Here is a 25,774-nt window from a genome sequence, read left to right as displayed (position 1 = left end):
CTCCTCGGAATAAACTTTCGATTAAAGTTGGGACAGGTGTACCAGCGTTTTCTCATCCCACCACCGCGGCTGCGCTTAATCAAACAGGAACAATTCAAACAATAGCCCCCTGAAAGCTTCTCCAGCCCTGAATCGGAGTGGGCGGTACGGAACAGTTTTGGAGAGCCGTAACAATGGGTTTGCAGCAAGCCCCCTTGCGCGGGCCGATTAAAAAAAAAAAAAAAAAAAAAAAAAAAAAGGGGGGGGGGGAACGGCGAGAGGGGGGAGCCGGGGAGGGGGGAGAAGGGAGGGAGAGGGGGGGAGAGCGAGCGAGGCAGCGAGCGAAAATCAGAGTAAAACAATAGAAAAAAAAAAAAAAAAAAAAAAAAGAGAGAATTAACCTTCGGCCATGTTGCCCCACGGGCCCTCTGCTCCAAACTCGTGAGATGAAAACTTTCCCTTTGGCTCGAAGCGGTCTTCTGCATTAACCTAACATCCTGATTTTGAACGATCCCAAATTTCGCTCGCATGGTCTAATGTGCGTTCCCTCTTTGGATTTTCCCCTTTCTCTCGCGCTCGGTTTCTGGCCCCCTGCGCACACGTGACTTTGTCAATTACATGCTTTCTTGCTACTAATTTCGCATCGGATCCTGGAGGGGTTGGCGAGAGGCAGGCGCAGCCAATCGCCATTGCAAGCGGGCTGACACGCCGCGGTAATTTATGAATGAACGCCGAATTTCCAGCGCCTCCTTTCCTTTTTTTTCCCTTACCCCCTTTTTTTTTCCTTTTTTTTTTTGTTTGTCCTCTTTCCCCTTTTTTTCTTTTCCTTTTTTTTTTTTTATTTTTTTTTCTTTCCTCTTTTTCTTTCCCTTTTATTTTTTTCTCTTTCCCCTTTCTCTTCCTTTCCCCCCTCTTTTATTTTTCCTTTCCCTTTTTATTTTTCCTTTCCCATTTTTTTCCTTTCCCTTTTTATTTTTCCTTTCCCTTTTTATTTTCCTTTCCCCCTTTTTTTTCCTTCCCCTTTTTATTCTTCCTTTTCCTTTTTTTTTTTTTTTGCCTTTCCCTTTTTACCCGCTCGCTTCTTCACGCTCCCCACCGCCCCCTCCCAGCCCCCCAACCCCCCTAGCGAGGGCCGCGGGACCCCGCCGCGCGGGCACGCGCGGGGCCAGGTGCGCGCGGACGAGCCGCCCCCACGTGCCCGCGCCCCGGCCGTGCCGTGCCCACCCGTGCGGGCGGGAGCGCGCCGCGGGAGCGCGCCGCGGGTGCGCGCTATCACCTCCGCCGGGCCCGGGCCCGGGCCGGGGGCGCGCTTCGGGACATTTCGGGAGGGGGGAGGGGGAGCGGGGCGAGGAATTGCACTTCACAGGTTTCTCCGCCATCTCTTTCCGGGGGAGGGGATGTGATTAATGACTTCCTAAATAAGAGCCCGGTCTTCGAGCCTAGGGCTGGGGCGAACCTCAGGCGGCGGCGATTGTTCCCCGGGAGCGCGGAGGAGAGGGGGAGGAGGAGGAGGAGGAGGAGGAGTAGGAGGAAGGAGGGGGCGCTACCAGAGAAAAGGATTTGCTAGAGAGGAGGAAGGCGGAAAAAAAAAAAAAAAAAAAAAGCAAGCCGGAGGCAGCAGACAAAGAGAAGACGCGCAGGGCTGCCCGGGCGGTGCTGCCTCGGGGCCGGGCCACCAGCGGGGGGGCCCAGCCCGGCGCGGCCGCCTGGTGCTGCCCGGGGCGCGCCCCCGCGGCACCCGCAGCCCGCCAGCCCCTGCCGTCTTGTGGGAGCGTGGAAAACAAAAACCACCAACCACCTCCAGCACCAATTCAGCGCGCTCCGCTTTATTTTCCGCTCGCTGCCGTCAAGGTGTGAAGGGAGCCGCGAGGCGCTGCGGCTGAGCCGCCCCTGCGCTCCCCACCCACCCGCAGCGCACTTGCTGTGTTCGGGGGGCGGCGCGGCCGGGGAGGGCACCGGGACCCTCCGAAATCCTCCTCCTCGGATCCCCCGAAATCCTCCTCCTCAGCTCCCCCGGGTCCCGTTTGCGCCCTTTGTCCCCGGCCGGCAGCGCCGGGCGCAAGGCACGCCCGGGTGGGCAGCGGCGTGGGCGCAGGAGCGGGCGGGCGAGGGGAGCAGCAGCGCTAAATCCTGGCATTCCTCTGCAGTCCTCAACCGTAAATTTCCTACGGGTTATTTCAACAGAGGAGGTCGACTTCCTACGCTGACCCGCCCGGCAATACACCATTCCTCCGGGCACGGAGCCTCCCCCCCCCTTCGCCTCGGCGATTATTTTACGATATTCAATCAGCAGTAATTGTATAGGCTCGGGTCTTACGGCCGTGACCATTTCTAATAGATAATAAACGCACGAGACGCTAACACGCGTGAAACCCCAGCCGTGAACGCAAAACCGAGGCTACCTGGCGATAAAACTGCACCCCCCGCTTGCTGGGGGCGTGCAGGACGGCAAGCTGCCACGGGGCGAGCCCTCGCCGGCACCCCCTCAAAAAGAGGCAGCACATCCTGCTCAACCCCGTTTTCAGAGTCTTCAGGTTTTTTTCAGACGGATTTCTTCCACCAACTTTTGGTAGAAAAACACCTCGGAGGCTTCAATTTTAGTTAAACAGCCACAAACAAGCCGTTTGAGTTCATTACATTTAAAAGAAAGAAAGTCTTTTGTTAGCAAGTTTCATTTCAATTAAAATTTATCACGATACGTTCTTCAATGAATAAATGAAAAACTAAGAAAACTGATGGCAAAATAATTTGATTGCAAAAATATTTGTTACCATGTACTCGCACTGTAAAATAAATGGAGATTTTGTAAAATGGAGGGGGGGATTTGCGAAGGGTCTTTACTGAGATTTCCAGGCCTCCAGTATTAGTGGAATTAAGGTTGGGGTCACTGGACTGGTCACTGGTGTCAGATGTTATCGACTCATTCATTTCCTGCAAGGGACATCAGCCTTTCAAGTTTTGTGGAAGGTAGAGAGCTGTTGCCAGCTGGGAACTCTCCGCGAAAAAAAAAAAAAAAAAAAAAAAAAAAAAAAGAGAGAGAGGGAGAGAAAAAGAAAGAAAAAGAAAGAAGGAAAAAAAAAAATAAAAAAGAAAAGAAAAGAAAACCAAAGAGCACAAACATCTTACCAAAAATCCCCAAATTCAATCACTAAGAATCAGCCATACATTTTTCCGGGGAGGTAGGTTGGGGGGGAGCAAGAGGATAAAGGGGGAAAATCCTACAGAACAAGCCAGGTCAAGCCAAAACGGGCTGAATAGTAATAGTTCACCTATCGAGAGCTATTTCTATTCTGAAGTTTCGCTAAGTGGACGCTAATTCGGTAAAGACAATGGCACGGGGCTGGATCATTGTCCTTCCAAACGCACAGGAAGAGCTCACTCCAAACTCTGTAACCGAGCGGTGCCGGTTTTCCAATCCGTCACCCTCCCAGCGCTTTTAAAGCCCAGAGCCCGACGTCTTCCGTCCCTCACAACACAACCCAAGCCGGATCCCTCCCCCAGCCCCGGGCACCCCCCGGGCACCCTCCCGCGTGTCCGTGCGCCGAGCTTTACACTGCAAAGCGGAGCTGCGGCTGCAGCCGCGCCTCCCCAGCACACCGCCGGGACAGCCGCCCCACGGCCACCCCTCAGCCGCCGGGCTGCCCGACGGCGCGGCTGCGGGCAGCCCCGGGGGGCGCCTCCCGCTGCTGCCCCTCACCTGGGCAGCGCCCGCCCACCGGCCGCGGCGTAGCCTGAGGCGAAGCGCCCGCCCCGAGCCGCCCCCGCGGGGCACGGCCCCGCCGCCTCCCGGGGCGACGCAGCGCCTCGCCGCGGGCAGCTCCGCGCCCCCGCCCCGCGCATGCGCCGGGGCCGCGGTGAGCCCTCGGTCAGGGCGCGGGGCAGGTACGGGGCGGGGGGCGCCGCCCGCGCACCCCTCACGGGGCTCGTGTGTCCCGCACGACGCTCAGGGTGCATCCCGAGCTGCCGAGCCCGTGGGGGAAATTAATGGAAATTACTGATTTTTCGCTTTTCCTTCCAGGAAAACGCATCGCGCGGGGCGCGCCGTGAGGCAGCGGGGCGCCAGCGCTGCAGTGCCTCGGTTTCACAAAGTCAGCCGCGCAAGGAGCTGTAGCAGAGACTGACCTGAGCCTGAGGAGACCTTCCTGAATGACCTCATCGTCTGCCGAGGAACCTAAAATCAGAGAGCCGGAGTCAGTGCTGTGTACGCTGTACCCGAGTACCATATTTAATTACCCCTGCTCCAGTTTAACGGCTCATTAAAAGGCCATAAAATGCCAGCGCATTGACTCTGTGAAGTGACCTGTAAACTTATTAACTGTGCCAGACTTACCTAGCTCATCAGAACCACAAAGAGATAACCGAGACATGGCATAAAACCCAGCCGACTCCCTCTCCCCCTCTTCTTTTAAAGCATCCTTAAAAGCATTGTCCTACTATAAAAGCTCTGCAGCTGATGACAGCAGAGGGAAGAGACACAGATTTGCAGGATATTGGAAGGTGTTCTTTTCCTTTATCAATATTTAATCGCAATAGGTAACTTAAGAACTAGCGACTCTTGTCTTTACTACGCTTAAATTGTACAAATTAAGCACTCAGTCATACGCTGTATATGATTTAAAAAGTAGTAAGAATTATTCTTTGGCATTCTTCCATGGTCAAAACTGTAACTCATTGTGAATCTGTGAGTATCAATACAGAAATGCTTTCAATTACATCAGCTATAGAATCGCAGAGCATAATTTGTGATAATGCTACACGCCAAGTCTCCAGGAGAACAAAAGCAATTAGTCATAAAATACAGATGTTTGGCTTTGCTGAAACTCCATGGAAAGTGTACTTTTGTTCTAGCTAAGAACGGTCTAATTACGTACAAATATCAAATTGTAAAAATATCATGCAGAAAGCGAGTGCCACAGATGGTAAGAAGCATGGAGGAAAAGACCTTATTTTTGAAGTCAGCTTGTTACTTCGGCTATCCAGTTTGTTTAATAAATGAAAGATGAATAGATAGGAGCATGCACAAACTCACCTGCTACAAGCCTGTCCTCGTCACCCTCCCTCTGCTACCTTTTGATTAATCCACTTTAACTAAAACCCATCCAAAGCACACATTATCCTCCTGTTTGATGTAAGCCTGAATCTCCTTAAGAAATCTGAGATTTATCTTTTTCCCATTTTAAGAGCATGCCCCGACTGTTATTCTTTTTTTTTTTTTTTCCTTTTTCCTAAAAAAATAGGATATCCCAGTAGGACTTGGCAAAGCCTGAAGATGAATGGTAAGGACAAATGAGAATCAAGTTTCCCTAACTTCCTTTTCCCCTACAGCCAACTATCCTGAGTCCTTTACAAACACCAGAAGTTGGAAAATGGGATGGCACTATCTTTCCTTTCAGTGCAACAACTGTAACAAGTGAATTCTGTTCCTCTTCTTTACTAATAACTAAGTTTTCCACAAGAATTGTGTGGACTTTTGCTTTGTATTGAACCTAACCCTGCTTTTACACCTTCAAGCACTGAAGCCCAATCTCTGTGCCTGCTTCTTTGTTCTGCCAACCTGTGGCTATGTGGCTTTTGTGTCTTTCAGATTTACTTGCATTATTTATGCAACATAATGAAATATGCAAGCATAGAGTAAAGGATCCGTTCTTGGCTTTGACATGTAGTCTGCTTCAGTTTATGAAGGGATTAAAAATAAATATTTAGGGGAGTAGTGTTGGGACTCGGAGGGGTAAAGCACAGTTCTTAAAAACTGTAGCAGAAAACAGCACAAATAAGTTATTCTTGTTTCCAGTATCACTCTTCCAAAATATACGTTAAGCATTGCATATTTGAAAACACTCATAAACACGTGAGTAGAAGGGGGTGTAATTCTTTATTATTATTATTATTACTAAGTAGAAGGGGGCATTTTTAAATGTACATTACAATTTACATTACATTATGTACATGTTACATGTACATTACAAATTACAACTACTATAAAGTAGTTGTAATAACTTGCTTCCCAATACGACACACAAAACTTGCCACAAGGGATGTTAGCATAGAAAAGCCTGAACTCATGTTGGAACCAGATAGTTTAAATGGGAAACTGATTGGCATGTATTTTATTTTCAGTACTTTCCTACTGAAAGTCATAAGAAGTCTGTCACACATAAATGGAAGCAAGTTTGGATTACGAAACGACTGATGGTCAACTCTCCTATGCCTCCCTGTACTACACAAAATGGAAAAAAGTATTTTGGTATGTTAGTTCGGAAAAAAGTATTTTGGTATGTTAGTTCGGAAACTATCTTGGCATTTACATTAACTTTACAACTGCAAATAACAAACAACTATTTAGGAATTATGTACTGGACAGCAAGACATTTTTAGAGAAAAGGTAACTTTGAAAGCAATCCAAACTGCATTCACAGTGTGCAGAAGGATTCTGTGACAACAGGCACAACAAATAATGCAGCTGAACACCATATGGAATTATTGCAGGATAGGAAACACAATGAAAGGAGTTAAAGACAAACTGACAGACAAAAACAGTAGTGCACCTCCACCACATTACAGTTAGCACATTGTACAATTCGACTTACTTATCTAACAACTTACATCGTTTTTGACAATAAGAAGTTTTTGACAACATCTTATTGGTCACTGGAAAATAATAGTAAGTTTATACCTATTTTGCTTTAAAAAATCGATAAGCAGTGTTTTGATTTTCAGATCGTAAACTTACTAGATTAAGCAAGCTTGCTACCTAAAAGATTTAGAAACATAATTGCTTGGATGAAAGTAAAACAAACACTTATTCACATTTAAATAAGTTACACGATTTTCTCAAAAAGTAAGTCAAAATAATTTTTCAGATGTTAAACCTGCTTCTTCTGCAGGCAGTGGTAGCTGGGAGACTAATTTCTTCCATGGAGTAAAGCCACCAGTATTTTTTTTAAGAATGGATACTCTAAGAACTGTCACAGTGCAGAATTTGAGAAAAAAAGAACATCAGTGCTTCATGTTGCAACAACATTATAAAGAGGAAAGGAACAGGGGGAAACATAAGGTATGGAAGCTCCTTAGTAGAATTCATCAGTAGTGAAGACTTAAAATGATGAATGCTGGAAAATATATCAAAAATTGAGAACCTTTTAATATAGAACCCTAGCATAGAAAGAGCATAAAATAATCTTTATATTTTTATATTCTATTAACATTTTATAATTAATAAACTTTGTTGTCTATCTTTTGAAACAGTCAAAAACAGACAAAAAACTTCAAACTTCATTTAACTTTTAAACTTGTTTTAAGAATATTTACATGTGTGTTTTTTTTTTTTTAATGTACAGTTCTAAATAATGGATTTGCACCTGAGATGTTTTCATAGTTTTAACTCTCCTGTTTTTGTTTCATTAAGTAAAATAATTAGAATAGAATGAAAAAAGGTTCTGAAGTTGGACACTTGTGCGTCAGTATCCTTACATAATCACAGAAAGAAAAAAAAAAAACACTCACGATTTCATTTAGTCTAGACAAGATTTGTTTTCTTCCACACTTCTTTGTCCATTACAGTATTAACAAGCGAATATAAAAGCAAGTGCATGTGAGAATTTCAAGCATCAATGCTGAAACATTTCGAAAGTGCTGATTCAAGAAAATGCATTAAACAATAGCAAATGAAAATCTGGTCTTTCTGTTCTAACTGGACCCTGTTCTGTAACTGCTCTGAAGTGGTAAATATGGTTTGAAGTAAATAAAATCACTTGGTAATAGCTGAGGTATGCTTTACCCAGATATAAGAAGAGGCTAAGCATAGCCTAGTTTTTAAAAAAGGCAGCACACACTTTTTAAGATGAAACATACAGTTATGCAACTTTTAGCTGCCTGTAAGATTGTCATTTGACTACAGTGGGGACAGGAACAGAGAAAGGTAAAATGTGCTGCCAGCACTGTTATGAATCTGATTCTTTTGACCAATACAAAAGGAACAATAAATCACACTGTATCCGATTCAAAGCCAGTGAAACCCTGCCAACTATATAAATAGGATCAAAGTTTTTCTTTAAAACGTAATACTATTGTTATATATGGGCAGTATTTTGGCATTAAAAATATTTAGGATTCATTTAGATTAAAACTTTAATACCATATTAAAGCAACACGGTGAACAAGATTATTTTGACTTCAGAATTGAAATTAGATACATGGTTCTCATCTTAAGCATATTTGACTTAGTATAATCTAATTTAATACACTCTGCATTTAGATGTATGTAGGTTAAGCAACTGAATGATTTTTTAAAAAGTGGAATAAGTAACTTTAAACCAATGTTTTGTAAGAGTCAAAGATGACTTTAAAAAAAAAAAAAAAAAGCATGACTATTTAAAAGAATTAACACCTCTTTTTCCTGCTTTGTTTGTATTTGCAGTATTTTGTTCCCTATTTACAGTTACTGTGGGTATTTTGAAATTGTCTCTAATTGATTTACCATGTGTTCTGTATGTTCCTAAGCAAATGAAATTATGAGAAACTACCTTCTGATTTTATTATTTTGTTTTCAGAGTGTTTTTTTTTTTTTTTTTTTTAATATTTAAATCAATTACTTGTTATGGAAAAATCCTTTGGATGCCACAAGTTATAAGTCATAGATAGACCAATATATTTTTCATAGTTTGATCATTAACTTATTTTGTAGTTATTTATGCATGTGAAAAACAACATAATTTCTAAGTTTATAAATAAGTAATAAAATCTGTTTGCAAACAAAGCAATACTATATAAGCCCTGCAGATATATACTTTAATGGCCAAATAAAGAAAGACGTGTACACCCACTATGGTAACAAGATGAATTAAATTTTTATTTTTTTAGTTAAAGGAAAAACCTTTCCCATTGTTCCTAGTTACACCATATTGAATGTGTATTGCTCACATTCAGTGTAGAAATATCACATTTTTTATCCAGAATTCTATGTGCTTTTTCTCAATGCAAAACCTTTATTTAACCAGGATTAAAGGTGTTCTATAAAAAAAATGTATAATTTACAACTTTTGTTTAGGTTATAAAAATACACTTGGCAACTAAGAGTTTATCATCCCATCGAAAGTGATTACACTACAACAAGTTTTATTTGAAAAAATATTCTACAGGCTTTTATTTGTTTTTATAATAACTTTAGTATGGTCTCCTCTCAGAGATTTTTTACATTTACCAAATATTTGTTTTCATGGAATTTCCCCTTAATCTTTGACGTATCCTTTCCCTTGCACATAATCTTTGTTTTATTTTTACATGCCATTAACCTACAAAACATAGAATTTTATTTTTGATCACTTAGTTATTATTTGAGAATGTCAATAGATTTACATATGGATTCTTTTGGCATATTTTTTTCATAATGAGCTAATATTAATATTGACACTTAACAAATAATAAAATGATCAAACCAAAGGATATACAAGTGAAACAATAGATTGGTGTCTATATTTGAAACACCAACATTAATTTTTGGATTAATCATGGATTGTGCAGGGTATACGGTATTTTTCTAATTTTAACTGGAGCTTAGAGTAGTCCTATATATCAAACCTTATAAGTCACTGTTTAAAACAACCAAGCAAATAAAGTAATGCAATGGTCATTTTTTATACATTTTAGTGTAGATAGTTTATTAATTCAAATTAGAAAAAAGAACACAGGAATATCAGTGATATATAACTAAAAAGTCATGATCTCTAAAATCAAAGTTTAAAATCTTTAAAAATTAGTGCATGCATCAGTGAACTTGTGCAAGAGATAGTATCTGAAAGAAAAGTAAAAACTTACTATGCAACACAAAAATACCAGAGAGGATACAAATTTTAACAGTATAATTTGTGGACATTATCACAGGTGTTGCAATATTGCACCTGGTGCAAGTATGTATCAAATGTTACCTACACAATATTTATTAAATATGCTTAGAATATTAGGGAGACTGGGTTTAAGGTATATGTGATACTATTAGTGGAAATACTGAAATAACACCTTCAAATAGTTAACAATCCCAAATCTTAAGTAGCGAAAAAATACAACACTGCTTATAATGAAACAATAATCACATATGTACATACTAGTTAAGTGAACAGTCTGTGCAATTACTGGACACTGACATGGAGAATGCTGCAGACTCAAAGCTGGATTTTTGGGAAGAGAAGTGCTTTGCTGTGAACAATAGGTATGCACAGCAATGCCAAAATGCAAATACCTGCAACTTAACTTCATTGAAATTATAGTATCTATCCCTCGAATATACCTCCTTTGCTAAGATCACTGAAAATACACAGAATGGTTACTCTTTTCTTCTCACTAAATACAGACAGTAGATTATTAAATGTTAGATTAAGAAATTGATGTAAATATTTAAATTTAGACAAACCTGCATCTGTCAGTAACAGTGGCACATATTCAGGCTTAAGCCACATTCAAGAAAGGAAGGAATTGTGTAAAACTACCTCTATTTCTCTGTTAAAACCGACTAGTTAAATATTACAGTCCTTGCTTTTCTGTATAATTAAGCTTTTGTTCAACCGTGAAAAAACTAGAAACTGATTGCTTGAAAATGAGCTGCGTGACCTTTGTCCCGGTTTGTCACCTTTGACCTTTAATTTGAAGACCCTGGATATCAATTCATTCTATTTTTAGAAGCAGCATGTTAAAAAGTCCACGCGTTTTTAAATTTTGTATCCTCACGTACGAAACATCTCGGGTTGTTTTTCTTTTTTCTGACGTCTACACGCCAAACCGGGGGGTGCATTCGGTTTTTATTATGCAACCGCATTACACGCAGCGTGCAATGGCAGCAAATGAACACTTGTCTGTGCGGTGGAAAAAACAAACCAACCTTATTATTATATATATATATATTTTTTTTTTTTCGTGGAGCGGAGATGCCGAGGCACCTTACAGCGAATTCGGGAAAATAAAATGACTCCAGATTGCACGCCTTGCGAAACGCAACGCCTCTTTTCCGAGAAAGAAAGCCTGCATCTGTGCTCGCATCGCTGCTAAGGCTGCCTGTGTTCTCTCGCACCGCTGTCCCGGCGGTTACCCGCTGCTCGCCGATCACCCGCTGCTCTCCTGTTCCCTTTCCCGGCGCCTCTCCACGAGCCCAGCCGGCGGCTCAAAGCGGCGCACGGCTTCCAGCCCCTGCGAGCCGAGCCGAGCCGGGCAAAGCCGAGCCGAGCCCAGCCCCCGGCGGCAGGGCGCCGTTCAGCACTGCGGCCAGCGACAGCCGCCGGCCGAGCCCAGCCCAGCCCAGCCCAGCCCGACGGGGCGGGCACGGGGCCGGCCGCTGGGTGCAGCCCCCCCGGGCCCGCTGGGTGCAGCCTCCCCCCGGGAGGGGTCTGCAGGCGGGGGGGGAGCACGGGTCCTGCCGCTCCTCGGCGCTGTGGCAGCCCGAGGCTGAGCGCTGCAGCCTGGCGGTGCTACAGGCAGCAGCCGCTCAGGCCTAGGAGGGAACCGCTCTGGGTCTTTTCTCCTTCGTGCGTTTAGCGCTCTTCCTCTTCTGAAACGCTAACGCACACCGGGTAATGCATTCCCACGTCAAAATTAAAAAAATGAGGCGCTGCTGAAACTGAAGGCACGTGCCTTTCACGGAAGGAGTTTCCAACACAAAAGGTAGCCGTTTGTTTCCAGCACAGCAACACAGGCACAATTTTTACCCCTCCTGTTCCTACTGCACAGGGTAACACCAGCCCTGGTCACTACTTCTGCCGCTGCCTACCAGGGTTTGTTTCACTACAGCAAAGGAAACTTGGCTTCCCGGTGTATTAATAATTAAGGTAATAATTTAATTCAGTATTGATTCTTACTACTCTATACCGAGGGGAAAAAAACAGTGCAATTCCTTAAAGAACTGTGGCTTAGTTGCCTCTCTTATCAGCTGTTCTCCAAACAAGCCTGACAGCATTGTCCCCCCTCGAGTTTCCTTCCCATGTTTTTTTGTATGTTTTAAAACATAAATCACTGTTGTAGTTTTGTAAAGCAATGCCTGCAGGTATCAATCTAATAAGCACTACTGCTCTTTAATGCAATATTGCATCCAGATATTTAAATTAATTACAACCAAATTTAAGTGTAATTGTTTTATTAATAACTGATGCCTTGCTTGTGACAGGGTGTTTCTCTATACCTGTAACTATTAACAGTGCTTGCAAGCAAGATGTGAAATTCCAGAACAGCCTGCGAGGTGGGGAAAAAACAACCCTGTGTACGGCCTATTTAAAAAGAAAAGCGGGATGTTTACGTAAGGGAAAATTGTAAAATCTTTAGCCGAATTGGTAGAGTATCACTGTGTCTTCTTTCCCCACCACTGGGAGAATGCCACACAGCCTATTAGCAGGTGCGAGCAAATTAACAACCGGGAAGAGAAAAACAAGCAAACGAATCAAATCTCTTTAGGTAATATGTTTATCAGCTCAGAGTGGATAATTCCCCAGTGTTAAGACAGAGAGAGATTTGAAATGAACCTGGAGCTGTCAGATCTGTTCCGGGGACGGCCACACCTCACCCCGCAGCAGCTCGGGCAGCTCACCTCCATGCGCTGCTCCGGAGCTAACCCTGCAGGTAACCCTCCCTTCAGGTCACCTACCGCCGCTGCCACCCGCTGCGTGCCTTACCCCTACACCCCGCTCGCTGCATCTCACCGGGGCCGCCGGTGCTCGCCACCGAAGCGCGGCCAGACCCCGTTAGGCAAGCAGCAGGCGAAAACACCATTGTGCTTCCCCGGCACCAGCAGCACCAGCAGCAGGAGGCAGCCGCCGGCCTCGCCCACGCCCGCAGCCCGGGGGCGGCTCCGCCCGGCTCCCGCGGTGCCGGCGGCCACGGGGCAGGGCCGGCGCTGCCGGGGCGCTCTCCCCCTCAGCACCACGCGTCCCCCCCTGCGGTGCCGTCCCCACCTCCCGCTCGGCACCGGCGGATCCCGTTACCGGCCCCGCTCCCCCCGAGCCCGGCCCGGCCCCCCGCGGCCCCGCTCTCCCTCCCCGGCCGCCCCTCGGTGCCGGTGCCGGTGGCGGAGCGGCAGGGAGCCAGCCATTCAAAATGGCGGCCCCGCTCGCGTTTAAACCCCGCGCACGGCCCCGCCCCGGCCCCGCGGCCCCGCCGCCGGTTACCGCTGCCCCCCCCCCTCCCCTCCTCACCCTCACCCTCCACCTCCGCCCCTCCCCTCCCCGCTGCCCCCCGAGGGCTGAAGGCGCCGCCCGGCGGCCCCCACGCTTCGCACCCCGGTGTGTGTGTGTCCCCCCCCCTCTCTTCTCCCGGTTCCCCGGGGCGGCCCCCGCCATCCCGTGTCAGCGGCGGGCCGCCCCCTGGCGTCGGGCTGCCGCAGCGTCCCGCCGGGCCGAGCCCGAGCCCGAGCCCGGCAGGTGCCGGGGCGCTGAGGAGGAGGAGGATGAGGGAGGAAGGCTGGGGGGGGGGGGGTCTCGCTTACCTCCCGCGCGCCATGGTGGTGGCCGGGCTCGGCGGGGCAGCGGGCGGAGGGGCCGGGGGAGGGCACCCACCGACGGGCGCCTTCCCGAGCCGCTGGGGGAGGACGAGGAGGAGGAGAAGGAGGAGGATGAGGAGGATGGAGGAGAAGGAGCCAGCCGCAGCGAGCCAGCCAGCCAGCCGGGAGGGGCGGCGGGCAGCCGCGGCCCCAGCGCTGCCTCACGCCGCAGCCGCCGCCGCGCACCTGCCCGCCCGCCCGCCGCCCTCACGGGCGCCCGGCGGCTGCGCGCGGGGGCGCTCGAGGGCAGCGGGAGCCCGCGGGAGGGGCGGGGCGGGGCGGGGCCGGGCCGGGCAGGGCCCTCCCGGTGGGGGCTGAGGGGCTGAGCCCGGCCCCTCGGTGCTTGGGGTCGGGGGGTGTAGGGGTGGGTGCCTGAGGGGTGCTGGCATCCGGGCGGCTGGGGCTGGCCGCGCAGGAGGGCGTCCAGGTGGGGTTTGGGTGTCTCCAGAGGAGGAGACGCCTCAAGGGGAGGCTGGGGAGCACAGCGCCGTTGAGGTTTATTGGGGTGTAGGTCTAGGAAACTGCTCTGTGCGTGTCTCCCAGGTGAAATTTCAGTAGCCATGTTTTGCTGGTGCTCCTAGTGCTTGGCTACGCTACCTAAAATGTACTGTGTGCTCTCTGTATGGGTAGGTGTGTGTATGTGTAAAAATAAATAAAGAAATCCAGCTTAATGCATAGCTATATCACCCTGACACAGGTCCAGACACCGTTTGCTAATAGGTTGAAGATGTGTGATCTCTTCTGGAAAACCAACCAACCAACCAAACCAAAACAACAAAACAAACAAAGCAAAACCAACCAAACAAAGAAACCACCGCAGTCACAACTTAATTTCTCATTTTTTGCCTTTATCTCCAATAGATGAGGAAAAGTTCTTGCCTGGTGTTTCATCTCTTTTTTTCTTTTCCATCATTTTCTCGGTTAAAGAAACCTACCTACCTGCTTTGCTTTTGTGTCCTCGTTATATGGCATAGTCTGCTTTTATAGCAAGCTTGTATAAAACAAGTTATGTATGAAAAATAAACAGAATTGAACTCTTTCAATAAATAACTGAACTGCAAATAGCTTGAAGGACTGCACAAACACGTGCTTTTATGCCACGTTCCATTTTTCAGCTTTTAGTCATTGTGCTTGTTCATTGGGTTTCCCCTGAGAACTTGGTGGAAAAACTGTTTCTTCTGATGCAGATTACACAGATCTATGCATTTTCATGAAGTACGAGATCTTTTCTTAAGGTGATCTGTTAATGACCTGCCACCACTGGTGAAAAAGCACTGAAGATACTTTGCAAAACAAAAATGCTTGAAAAAGCACTTCTAATTTTCATGCTATATATCCCACTCAAAGCAAAACAAAATATTTAGCCTATTTGTGCTGTGCTGCTATCAAAAATATTCACTGGAATAATACATGAAAATGTGTCATAAAATCATTAAATATATATATGTTTTTCTAGTGAGGATTACTAAAGCCCACTTTAGGGAAAAAACAAACAAACAAACAAACAAAAAAAACGTTGAATAAATGGTGCTATTTTCTATTTTTTAACAGTGCCTCCCACTGAACATCAGAAAAGGAGGAACTGAGATGCTGATCGTGGGGAGGAAATTTCCAAGGTTCCAGGTAATGTTTTTTTTGGGACCTTCCTGGGTTCCTGGAGACTGGTCCAAAGCCAGTGCTTGTAGACTGTGGAGTGCTGCTCCTGTTCCATTCCCGTTGCCTCCCAGAGCAGAGCGCATGCACTCATGTTATCCTGCAGAGTCTTTTGCTCAAACCATATTTTGCTCAAACCATATTTTCTTTCCTGACAGTATCATCTCCAAGCTGCCAGCCCCTTCGTTAGTCGTGCTTTATGCCAGCTTAATCGGGGTCTGAGTAGGCACTTCTGGAGACTGCCTATAGTTTTATCTACAATATTTTTATGAACTGTTATTTCTTATAGATGGGTGTGTTTTTGTCAGCCATTACTAAAATTGCCTAAAAATTTCCCATTGTATGGCAGTTTTCCAGTTACTTACATCTTCGACAAGCTAGCTCTTCGGTATGATTTTTTTCCATGCCTTCTGTTGCAGGCTGTTTACATTTTTCCTAGTAATTTGCAGGAGGAAGATTTATTTTTTTTTTTTTTTTTGTCCATGCTGAGATGTTATTTTCTTCAAAACAATCTAGTGGTCCCGTCCCTAAGGGTGTTAAGGCAGGAAAATGCCTTCTGTTGTTTGTGTGGGTGCTCTGTCCAGATCTGGCTGAGCTGCAGCCCTTTGCCTAACTGCAGTTTGCACATGCGGAGGGGCTTTCTGAACAGCTACAATCTGCAGAGATCTGGCTGTGACTCAGAATACCCAAGTCACTTTCAACACTCAATGGTCTTTTGAAGTGAATGGGTACAGTTCTCATGCTCCCCCTTCCTTGCACCATAGCCAGGTCTACAGGATCTCAGAAAAAGCTTTCCATGGATGCTTTTAGCTGATACTTCTCCTGAATAGGTTCTTGTGCTGGAACTGAAAACAGGGATCTCTTTGCTTTGTCCTTTTAGTGACCCTTACTGCTAGCATCCTGGAAGCATGAAGCTATCTGAGTCAAACGGAAAAAAAGACAAATGCCAGGCCAGGATGAGGAAAAAATATATAAAGAGAAGGGGTCTCCTGAGATCGGGATAGCACAAGAGGTAAAAAGCCAAGTCTAGAGATTGGAGACTTACTGGCCAAGAGCATTTCACCTCGTATTAGCATGTTTATTTGCTAGCATTGTGTAATCTACAATATGCGAAGTATGAGTTACAGAAGACTGGGTTATTGTTGGCTGGAAGAGATGTTACCAGCATCTGTGGGAAGCAGCAGCATCTCCTCTGCTAGGTTGTAAGGGCAGGGACAGGGGGAGTGTGTGTGGGTGAGACTGACTGCAAAACCACGAGGGAAGCATGGGAAGTTTGTGGGAGATTGGGATATGCTGAGAGAAGGAAGAGAAAAAGGGACTGGGAACACAGTGGAGAAAGAAAAGAAGGTTTAGGTGCTTGTCTGGAAAATGGGAACTGAAAAATGTAGTGAAATAGATTAGTTAAGGAGCAGCAGTAAACAGAGGCAGGACAGAAACGTGGAAAAAACTTGACTGGAACCAGTACGTGTCTGGTGTCCTGGGAGGGTCCTGGGAGCATCCCCTCCCAGGGGTTTGGCTGCCCAGGTTAGGGCCACCTTAGCAATAGTGTTGCTGGTAACCTTGAAAGAGCAAGCCAGGAGAAACCCCAGTGAGGGCCTGCTGCTCCAGGAGCTGTTTTTAAGTGGAGGCTGCAGCCTTTGTTCCCAGCAGGAACACCAGAACAAGGAACATTGCCTGGCCCTGCTGCTCTGGAGCCTGGTTGGTGACGTGTTTGACCTCAGTCCTCATCCCATGGGCTTGTGTGGACCTTTTCTTGTGGCTTCACATCCCACCAGCACAAACTTACAGCGTTGCTCCCTCAGCTTGGAAAGGCATTTAGCAGTTATCACCCTAAAGGTCTCAAGCTTTGTGAGAAATCATGGTTACCATATCCTCCATATAACTCCATTTTCACTGATTTTTTTTATAAACACATCAAGTGTAATGTAAAGCTCAAACAAAGGCAAATTACTATAGTTAAGTGTTCCCTGCATTTTTACTGCAAAACTGATATAAAATATGCTATAGAAGGACTCCGATGAGGGTCTTGTTTTCTGTTCCCTGTTTTCTTCCCCCAGAACTTGCTCAGGCCTCACTGAAGGTCCAAACTGGGCTGTGTGTCATGGCTAGCAATGACTATATGCAGTTACAGAACTCTCTTTTTTTCTCCTTTTAGCCATTAGTCTCCTTCTTTGCCCTTTGAGATTGTTCTAATTTTTTAATGACCCAATGAAAATGTTAGTAACAGAAAATTTCCTATTTTTCTTCTGTCTTCTTCTTGTTTTATTTGCTTTTGCCAGTGGGCTAAAGAAAGTGTTTTTGTTGTTGTTGTTGTTTTGTTTTGTTTTGTTTTTATTAGTTTAGAAAAGCTGTGCCAAAATACGCTGTTCTGCTTTATTTTGTGGCTTTGTGAAAATCAAGCAGCATTTTATGAAGCTTTAAATTTTAATACAAGATCCCCACGAACATTCAGTTCCCAAATCTAGGGAGATATCTAAGCCCATGAGCATTCAATATGGTAATCAGAGAAATACGTTTTATCACAAATGCCTTTTTGTACATTTACTTAGTTGCAGCCAAGTCAATTGCATTTCAGTCAAACCTTTATTACTGGCACACTAAGAGCACTCTGCCAAGTCTCAACGGTTGACTTCAGACCTTTTTCTAAGCCTCTAATATTTACTACCCTTACAAGACTGCATTTAATTCCAAACCAGTAGCAATTTTGCCTTCTTTCAATGAGTGATCATTTCTTTTCCTGGCCCCCTGGCTCAGCTCTGCTAATTGGAATGGAAGCTGAGGTTATGCTCATTATGGAAGTTGGTGCAGCAACTGAGTTGGGGATGTCAGAAACTTGCCAAGGCATCAACTGATGATGATCAGGAGGATCAGTATTCAGCTTTTCATCTAATGCTCATTAAAAGCAAGAGCAATAGCAAAGAGCCCCTCCTGGTGTAGGATGAGGGATTTACGGGAAAGCTGAGTTGGTGCCTAGGATTTTCAGACTTAAACAATTATTTTAAAAGGGCCACAGTCACATTTAAATACTGTTTTTAGGAATTCACCGATATATACTTGGCAAAACATTAACATTTTAATGCTTTTAAAATCAATATGTATAGCCTTTAAGAATAACAGTCCTAAAAAAATGTTAGCTCAGTGTTAGGAATTAATTTTATTTTGTTATGACCAGGACTGGTCTGTGAGTTTTATTGCATTACATTGTATGCAGTTTTCATCAGCTCAAACTGTCTGGATCCTTACAGCAGCTTGATTTAAGGAGTTTGAACTACTTTCCTTGGGGAACCGCCGGCTCAAAAAATTGAATTGTTAGCTGGTAAGAAAAAATTACAGAACATTTTTCAAAGTATACAGTGGTGGAGAAAGGAAATGATTGCTTGGAGTTGGGGGCGTAGAGTGTGAAAGTACCGGCTTCATGATTCTGTGGGTGGTAAGCCGCCACAGTTGGTTTCTACATTTACTTTGTTTTTTTTTTTTTTTTTTCATCTACCTTTATTCCAGTCACAAGAGCTAATTACAGTCATTCGGGTCAGCATTGCTCTCTTCTAGTGAATACTGAAACAAACAGGTAGAGAAATTAACAAGATTGAGAAGGAGTGCAACTCCACTGGACTAGGATAACACACAACTAGACCAGTAATTTCCAAGCGCTCATTGTCAGTGTCACTTTTATTGTTGATCATGAATTTTAAGAGTGAAACCTTAATTGATAAGCAGGGCTTAGAGTGCTCAAAAATATTGTCTCAACAATGAGAGTGTTTCACTCTTGTGTTATGTCTGCCACTTCAGTGAGAATCAATCAGAATTTACTCACAAATTAATTGCAGAAGTGCATCATGCTGCTAAAAGGTGAACTGTTTGAAATCTAAACTGATTAAAAAGTAGAATGCTTTCATACAGGAGTCTTCCTTCACATTTCCCATACCCTTTTAATTAGAAAAAAAAAAAAGGAGAAGATAGAAGCACAGTGATTAAATACATTTTGATTTTTTTTTTCTGTCTTTCTTCAAAAGTCAGTGTAGTCTAAGTCCCAGTGTGCTTGCTGTCAGAGCTAAACTGAAAATAACTAGGCAGAGTCTAAATAACAATGTGCGTGGGGAAGGAAGCACAGTATGGATATTTTAGCAAATCCTACTTGTTTAATCTTTTAGTTATGCAAGAAAGTTGACAGATAACAGCCAGAGAAAAAAAACACGGAGCGAAAAGAGACAAAGATGTTCTCCTTGTCCAAAGCTGAGCTAGGAAGCAGAGGATCAGCTTGCTGCGGGAACAGGAAGATCTCGGGACTTTTTCCAGCAGATCCTGGAGTATAAATAACAAAGGCACGGCCGAGTCTCCAAATAAAGCAAACAAATCAGTTAGCCACAGAATAGTGATGGAGGCAAAGGTTCTCTGTGCAATCAGGGAGGAAACACTGCTGATGAAAAGGAGGGCAGGGAAATTGGAGCATCAAAAATCTGACAAGCACTGAAGGACCGAGTAGCGTGAGTTGATGAAAGTGCTGAAGAGAAGACTCCTCGCCAGAGCCAGGTGGAAATGGGGAAAGAAGGGACACAGGGCTGGCAGTCAGCAGCTGGAAGGCTGGGTGATGAACTGTGAACATGTTAAAAAATGTCCAAGAGTCTGGCATTTTCTCTCTCAGAGACAGAGCAGTGGCACAACGTGACAGGTACTCTTAATTTATTAGGCTTAATAATGTAGGCTACTGAAGTGCAAAGCTAAATCCATTGCTAGAAAAACTCCACTGCAGGCAATGGAAGTATCAAATCAATTATTGTGGACCCCCAATACCGCAATTTATAGAGACTGATGCATGTTTAAGTAGCCAAGTGTGCAACTTCTAGCTTTAAGCCCAGTCCTTTCCCCAAGCAGTTTTTGTACTTCAGCGATACATCATTCATCTAAGGAGCTGAAAGCTGCTCTTCTATGTGTTTCTTCAAGTGCCATGCTTCAGTTTTCATGTGATAAAGTATCCCCTCCTAATCCTAGCTCTATTTTAATTTATCAAAACATATAGACCTGAGTCTCCAATTCCTCTTTTATTATCAAGAGATGAAAATGGTAGTGATACAAATTGGAGGAGAGGAGACTTTTCCATCCTGGTAGGATTGATTATTCATGCTGGAAAATACCACCCAATAAATAAGTGTGGAAGACTCTAATTGTCTGTGAATTATTTTGGTAAAAAACATTCATGGCTCGACTCATATATCATTTTCATGTTATTTATCGGTGCCCATTTGTGACCCTAATTAAAGAAATAGTTGCAGGTGACCCAATATTAACAGAAGAATGATCATTTCCTGTGTCCCAGTTTCATGCATTATTCTTGCATTATCTTCCTTTAAACCTAGATTTCTGCGCTGGGGAACAATAACATACCAGTGCTGCCTCATGGAATCTGCCTCAATTACCATGACCTTTGGTTTGCTCAACCTTTTGCTTCCATTGTTAATTATACATGCATTATAGTTTCTATAGAAGAGATAATGTGATCATTATTAAAAATCAGGCTTACTTTCTTTCTTTTAAAGAAAGGAGAAAATATGGAGAACCCATAAAAGCAAACAAACGAGCCCAGAAAGAAGTGAGGAGATGGAGCATTCACAAGAGAGATTTAAAACTGGACTCAGTACAGCCTGAAACAGTGCAGAGATACAATGCAAGTAGGAGTAAAACTACTAATTCTTGGACAAAGACAAAGATGTTTGCTGTTATACACAGCACTTTAAGGTGGTGTAGTTTTGGTTTCGTTTGATTTTGCATAATCAAGTGTAACATCAGTGAAAGACGACAGATCGACAGCCCTCTGAAAGACAGGTTTACAGTATTGGAACGTGGGAAGTTGCTGGATTCTTGCAAGACACCATCTTTTGGTCCTGGCTTGGAGGATTTATTTCTCTTATTTTCATAAATAAGAGTAAAGTTTGGAAGAGGATGTTGCCTGGATGACATGATACTACCCTCAGAGGTAGGTCGTGGTTCTTTTCCCAGGTCTGAACTCTTTTCATCAGGACAAGCAGTTGGTCAAGTCACAGTTTGAGACGTTCTTCAAGCTGGAAGGACCACTGGAAAAAAGCACTCTGCCTAAAGCTGATTCTGGCACAAATGTGTGCCTTCCCTCAGGGGAAATTGTCCTAGGGAATGGACTTGGCTGAAGTACTTTTTTTTTTTTTCCAGCTAGATGATTTTTACATACAGGTGATTTTTCATCTAGGAAAGTCCCCTGGTTGTGGTTCACTGTGCAAGGGAATGAGAATGATTTGGGTGGGAAGAGGGGGAAGCCCCCCCATTTGGTATGTCTGATTTAGCTGCATTCATAAGGTGGGAACAGAGCTATCAAAGGTTGCTGTGGACATCAACACTACCAAGTCCACCACTAAAACACGTCCCTAAGCACTACAGCCACGTGTTGCTTAAGAACCTCCATGGGTGGTGACTCCACCAACTCCCTGGGCAGCCTGTTTCAATGCCTTTTGCATGAAGAAGTTCTTGATATCCAGTCTAAACCTCCTCTGGTGCAATGTGAGGCCATTTCCTCACGTCCTGACACTGGATATCAATGAGAAGTGCCTTCTCCAAGCTAAACAACTAGCTCAGCCTCTCCTGCATGACAGGTGCTGCAATCCTCTAATCATCTTAGTGACCCTCTGCTGGAGCTGCTCAACTTCTTATAGAGATATACAGGACATCAAACATATGCCTTTACCGGGTGACAATCACCTGGTATAAGTGCATACTTCAAATATTTGACGTTGCTTAGCAGCTTGCAGTGCCCTTCTTACGCTTACAAACATTTTGATGACTTTCACTGCTTCATAATGTGCTGTATATAGGAGTAACCAGGGAATTGCCTTTTCCAGCTTCTCTTTAAACACTCATTGCTTCTAGGAACCCCCCTAAATCAATGCCAATATTTTTTCTTCCTGGTCTCTACTAAGTTCCTTTGAGCCTGTAGGATTTTATCAAAGATTTGGTTTTACTTTTGAAAGGAGAATTATTAAGAGAAAAGACCGGAAGAAAATGGGCTGAGACAGATCCTGTAAGTTCCACTAAGACAAGTGCCAAGTCCTACAGCTGGTGAGGAATACTGCAATGGGTCAGCATGTGCTGGGGGCTTGCTGCCTAGAAAGCACCTTTGCAGAGAAGGACCTGCAGTCCTGGAGGACACCAGCTTAAACATAAGTCAGCAACAGGCTCTTGCAGCAGAGAAAGCCAACAGCACCCCAGGTAGCAGGATGCAAGGAGCATTGCTAGCAGGTCAAGGGAGGTGATCCTTTCCCTCCACTTAGTACTGGTGAGGGAAGTCTGGAGTACTGCATCCCGTTTTGGGCTTCCCAGTACAAGAGAGGTGTGCTGGACTGAGTCCAGCAAAGTGCCACAAAGATGATTAAGGGATTGGAGCATCTGCCATGTGAGGAGAGGCTGAGAGAGCCGGGGCTGCTCAGCCTGGAGAAAGAAGGCTCAGGGGTATCTCATCAAGTAGAGAAGACAGGGCCAGCTCCTCTCAGTGGTGCCCAGTGAAAGGACAAGAGGCAATGGGTATGAAATGAAATACAGAAAATTCCATTTGAACATACCTTGAAGATGATCAAAGGCTGGAACAGGTTGCTCAGAGAGGTTGTGGAGTCTCTATCCTTGGAGACCATCAAAATTCATCTGGACACCCTGCTCTCAGTGACCTTGTTTTGAACAGAGGAGTTGGACAAGATCATCTCCACAGGTCCCTTCCCACCTCGGTGATTCTGTAATTCTGTGATCTATGAAATAAAGAAAGCCATGTACAAGGTGTCACAGTAGTTAAATGTTATCCTAAATGAAAGAGAAGACATTGAAATATATTTGTTTGACTCTGAAAAGATCCATGGTTTAATTTAACATTAGCTAGAAAGGAAAGGAGGACATTAACAAATGGAGGGAAAGAAGAAGATGTAGCAAGTTGGAAAAACCTAGCAAGGCAATGTGGTAGAAACAAGGCTGTTCTATAATAAACATGGAGTGTAGCAAGTAGTAAATAGTAAATAAAGGGGTCCTGCAGAGGACAGGCAGCAGAAGGATATATGTTACAAAAGCAGAAATATATAATTGTCAGCACAAGGTAATAGCTTGATAATAATGAAATAATAATGCAAGTACTTAACTCATATGGTGCCTGTCTTCCATAGGTCTCCAGGCACTTTCACAGAAACAAAAAACAAGCATAAACACACAGCTGGGAGAGAAGAGGCTTGATGCAGAAATGGAGCATTTTTCTAAAGGAAGCTTAATTACAAACTAGTTTTGGTGCTAGGGGTAATATATAAGCAAAGAGTGAATTGCAAACTAGAAAATGAAGCTAAACATAAATATAATCAGAGGCCGTATAGCTAGTATAAATTAATTTTAACACAGGACCAGACTCTTCACTGGGAGCAGATACCTGCAGTTTAGCTGGAGCTGTATGCAGCTGCATGGGACCATCTGGGTGGGACGGTTTGCAAGAGCAGTGCTCAGGTAAGGCTGTTTCAAAATTAAGAAAAGTGAGAGGAACTTCAGTTCTTAAGTTAAGTTAAGAACTAACTCCATGTTGTCTGGGTGGAATTTGTAATAGTGGAATATGATACAGAGTTAGTGCAATTAAAGTGCATTGTGCAAATTAGAGCTGGTCAAATAAATAAGCAAGTGTCTGCTGAATTCAGACCATGGTTTTAAACAGTAATCTCAGACATGTTTTTGGGGAGTGGAGGCAACCAGCATGGCTATCTTGTTCTCCATCTTTCAATTAAAAAAGTAAAATTATTGGAAAGTCCTTTGTTTTCTGCACATTGCAGAGCAGACAGCTTTCAAAAAAAAAAAAAAAGTCTTAAAAGTGGAAATTCTTCCCTTCCTCAAATCTGCTCACTTAAAACAGTAACATATCATATACTGCAGTATGTAGATTTAATTGTATCACAAGGGAACACGTTCATCTTGCAAGTCCTATTGGCACTGAGAAAACTGTATATCTCAGGACTAACAAGCTCCTTGTCTTCTCAGGGATGAGAACCTTCCTCTGTGCCTTGGCCAATTGGCCTAGGGTAGCCAGGTCTGTATTATTAAATGCTCTGTCTTTCAAAGGCACTACTGAAGATGGTCCCTCCATACACTAACTCCTGAACTGTGCCCTAAAATTGCTGAGAAAGAGCTAATTGGTTCAGTGTTGGAGTAAATCCCTGTGTTCGGACCCATTTTCTGGCGCTGTTTAGTTTGCCACTACACATGTAACCATATTTCCTCATCACACTATCTGAATGCCTCCGGATTAAATTAATGCCTCCGCATTAAATAATGGATTTTATTCCTTATGGCAGTCATGAAAGAAAACAAACTATTTTTCTAATTTTACAGACAGGAGATGTAAGTGTGTGCGACATAAAGAAAAAAAAAAACATTTTCTTGTTGTCACTGATGCTTATATGGATGAGCTGGGAAGTGAATGACTATCAATCACCTCATGTTTAGCTTACTGGACTATTCATTAGACTATTGTTTTTTTATAAAGCAAAACCTTAGAAAGTTAAGCAAATTCAATTTGATTATACAATTTTACAGGTTATTTAGGGTTTTAGTAAAGCTGAAACAACTGAACAGATCAAGATTTACTGTAGATCATGGAGATGTCAATAAATATGAATAAGACATCAGCTGAAAATGCTGCTCTAAGATAACATCTGTGCACTTCATGTGCAGATTTTTACATTTAAGAAAACATTCAGTTTTGATTTAAGCCAAGGGGAATTGCAGATCTAGCCTAATACAATAAGCACAAGATGCTGCTTCATCACAAGCTGTTTCATCACAAGTTTTCATCACCTTTTAGATAAAGAAAGGTGCATACATACGTTTACACAATTTGTTATAACTTCTACACCACCGATTTACTAAGTCATCATATGCTAGCTCTTTGGGTTCTCTATAGGGATATCATAAAGACAGAATATAATCTGATTTGAGGTAAAACCCCCAAAGTATTTTACAGTACATATTTTAAAAGACTGTAAAACTTACAATGTGCTAAATAAACTTATCAAACACAAGATATCTTAAGAGAACAGGAGTAAACACTGTGTAATTACATGGCATATATATCCTACATCAACAAAAAAAAAGAAAGGGGGGGAGAAAAGATAAGCAGTTTTGAATGAAAATGTCAAATTTATAACAGGAAAGAATTCAAAAGTTGTAGATTAGTGTAGTATAATAGAAATAGTAATTTAAGTAAATAAATTCACTACCCTAAGTAAATGTTCATCTGAAGTGCCTCATGAGAGTAGTTCAAGAGTCCTTGAATGACTGCATAATCTTTTGATGGTTTCAGAAGTTCTTTTTTATTTATTGATTACTGCTGTAAGATGACAATCAGATAAGATCAGTGTTCTCCTAATTGTGCTCGCTCCACCATGTAGCAGTGCTACTTGTCAGTCGGCATCCTTCCAGTGCATTACTACTGGTACTTACAAAAATATTAGCCTCACCCTAGAGATAAGAAATTAAGACATAAAAGAATAAATTGTTCACCATTACTAAGTGGATCAGTGACAATATTAAATGTAGAGCATGGAATTTGGGGAACCTATTCTGCCTATTAAAATTTCACTCTCCCATGGGAATCTG

General features: G+C 43.8%; 1 protein-coding gene and 1 long non-coding RNA gene across 8 annotated transcripts in view; one reads left to right on the top strand and one right to left on the bottom strand.

Annotated features, from left to right (window-relative positions):
* LIN28B (lin-28 homolog B) overlaps nt 1–13,662 on the bottom strand; it is a 101,905-nt gene extending 88,243 nt beyond the window's left edge. For 4 of the 7 annotated variants that reach the window (XM_084515186.1, XM_084515187.1, XM_084515184.1 and 1 more), the window contains exon 1: nt 381–739. In XM_084515186.1, the coding sequence (XP_084371312.1) occupies nt 381–390 (10 nt within the window). In that variant the 5' untranslated portion in view covers nt 391–739. Of the gene's footprint in view, nt 1–42; nt 65–380; nt 740–4,101; nt 4,151–13,435 lie in introns of those variants that run through there. The other 3 variants (XM_084515179.1, XM_084515181.1, XM_084515180.1) reach the window with 2 other exon arrangements.
* LOC311434778 lies at nt 8,816–20,304 on the top strand. The gene is made up of 3 exons (XR_014691725.1): nt 8,816–12,573; nt 15,041–15,112; nt 19,294–20,304. It is a non-coding gene; the product is annotated as an uncharacterized lncRNA (long non-coding RNA).
* The last annotated feature ends 5,470 nt before the right edge of the window (nt 20,305–25,774 follow it).

Source organism: Aythya ferina, assembly GCF_964211825.1.
Source record: "Aythya ferina genome assembly, chromosome: 3".
Lineage (NCBI taxonomy): Eukaryota > Metazoa > Chordata > Aves > Anseriformes > Anatidae > Aythya > Aythya ferina.
The sequence above is the reverse complement of the archived record's forward strand: the minus strand, read 5'-3'. Positions and strand labels throughout refer to the sequence as shown.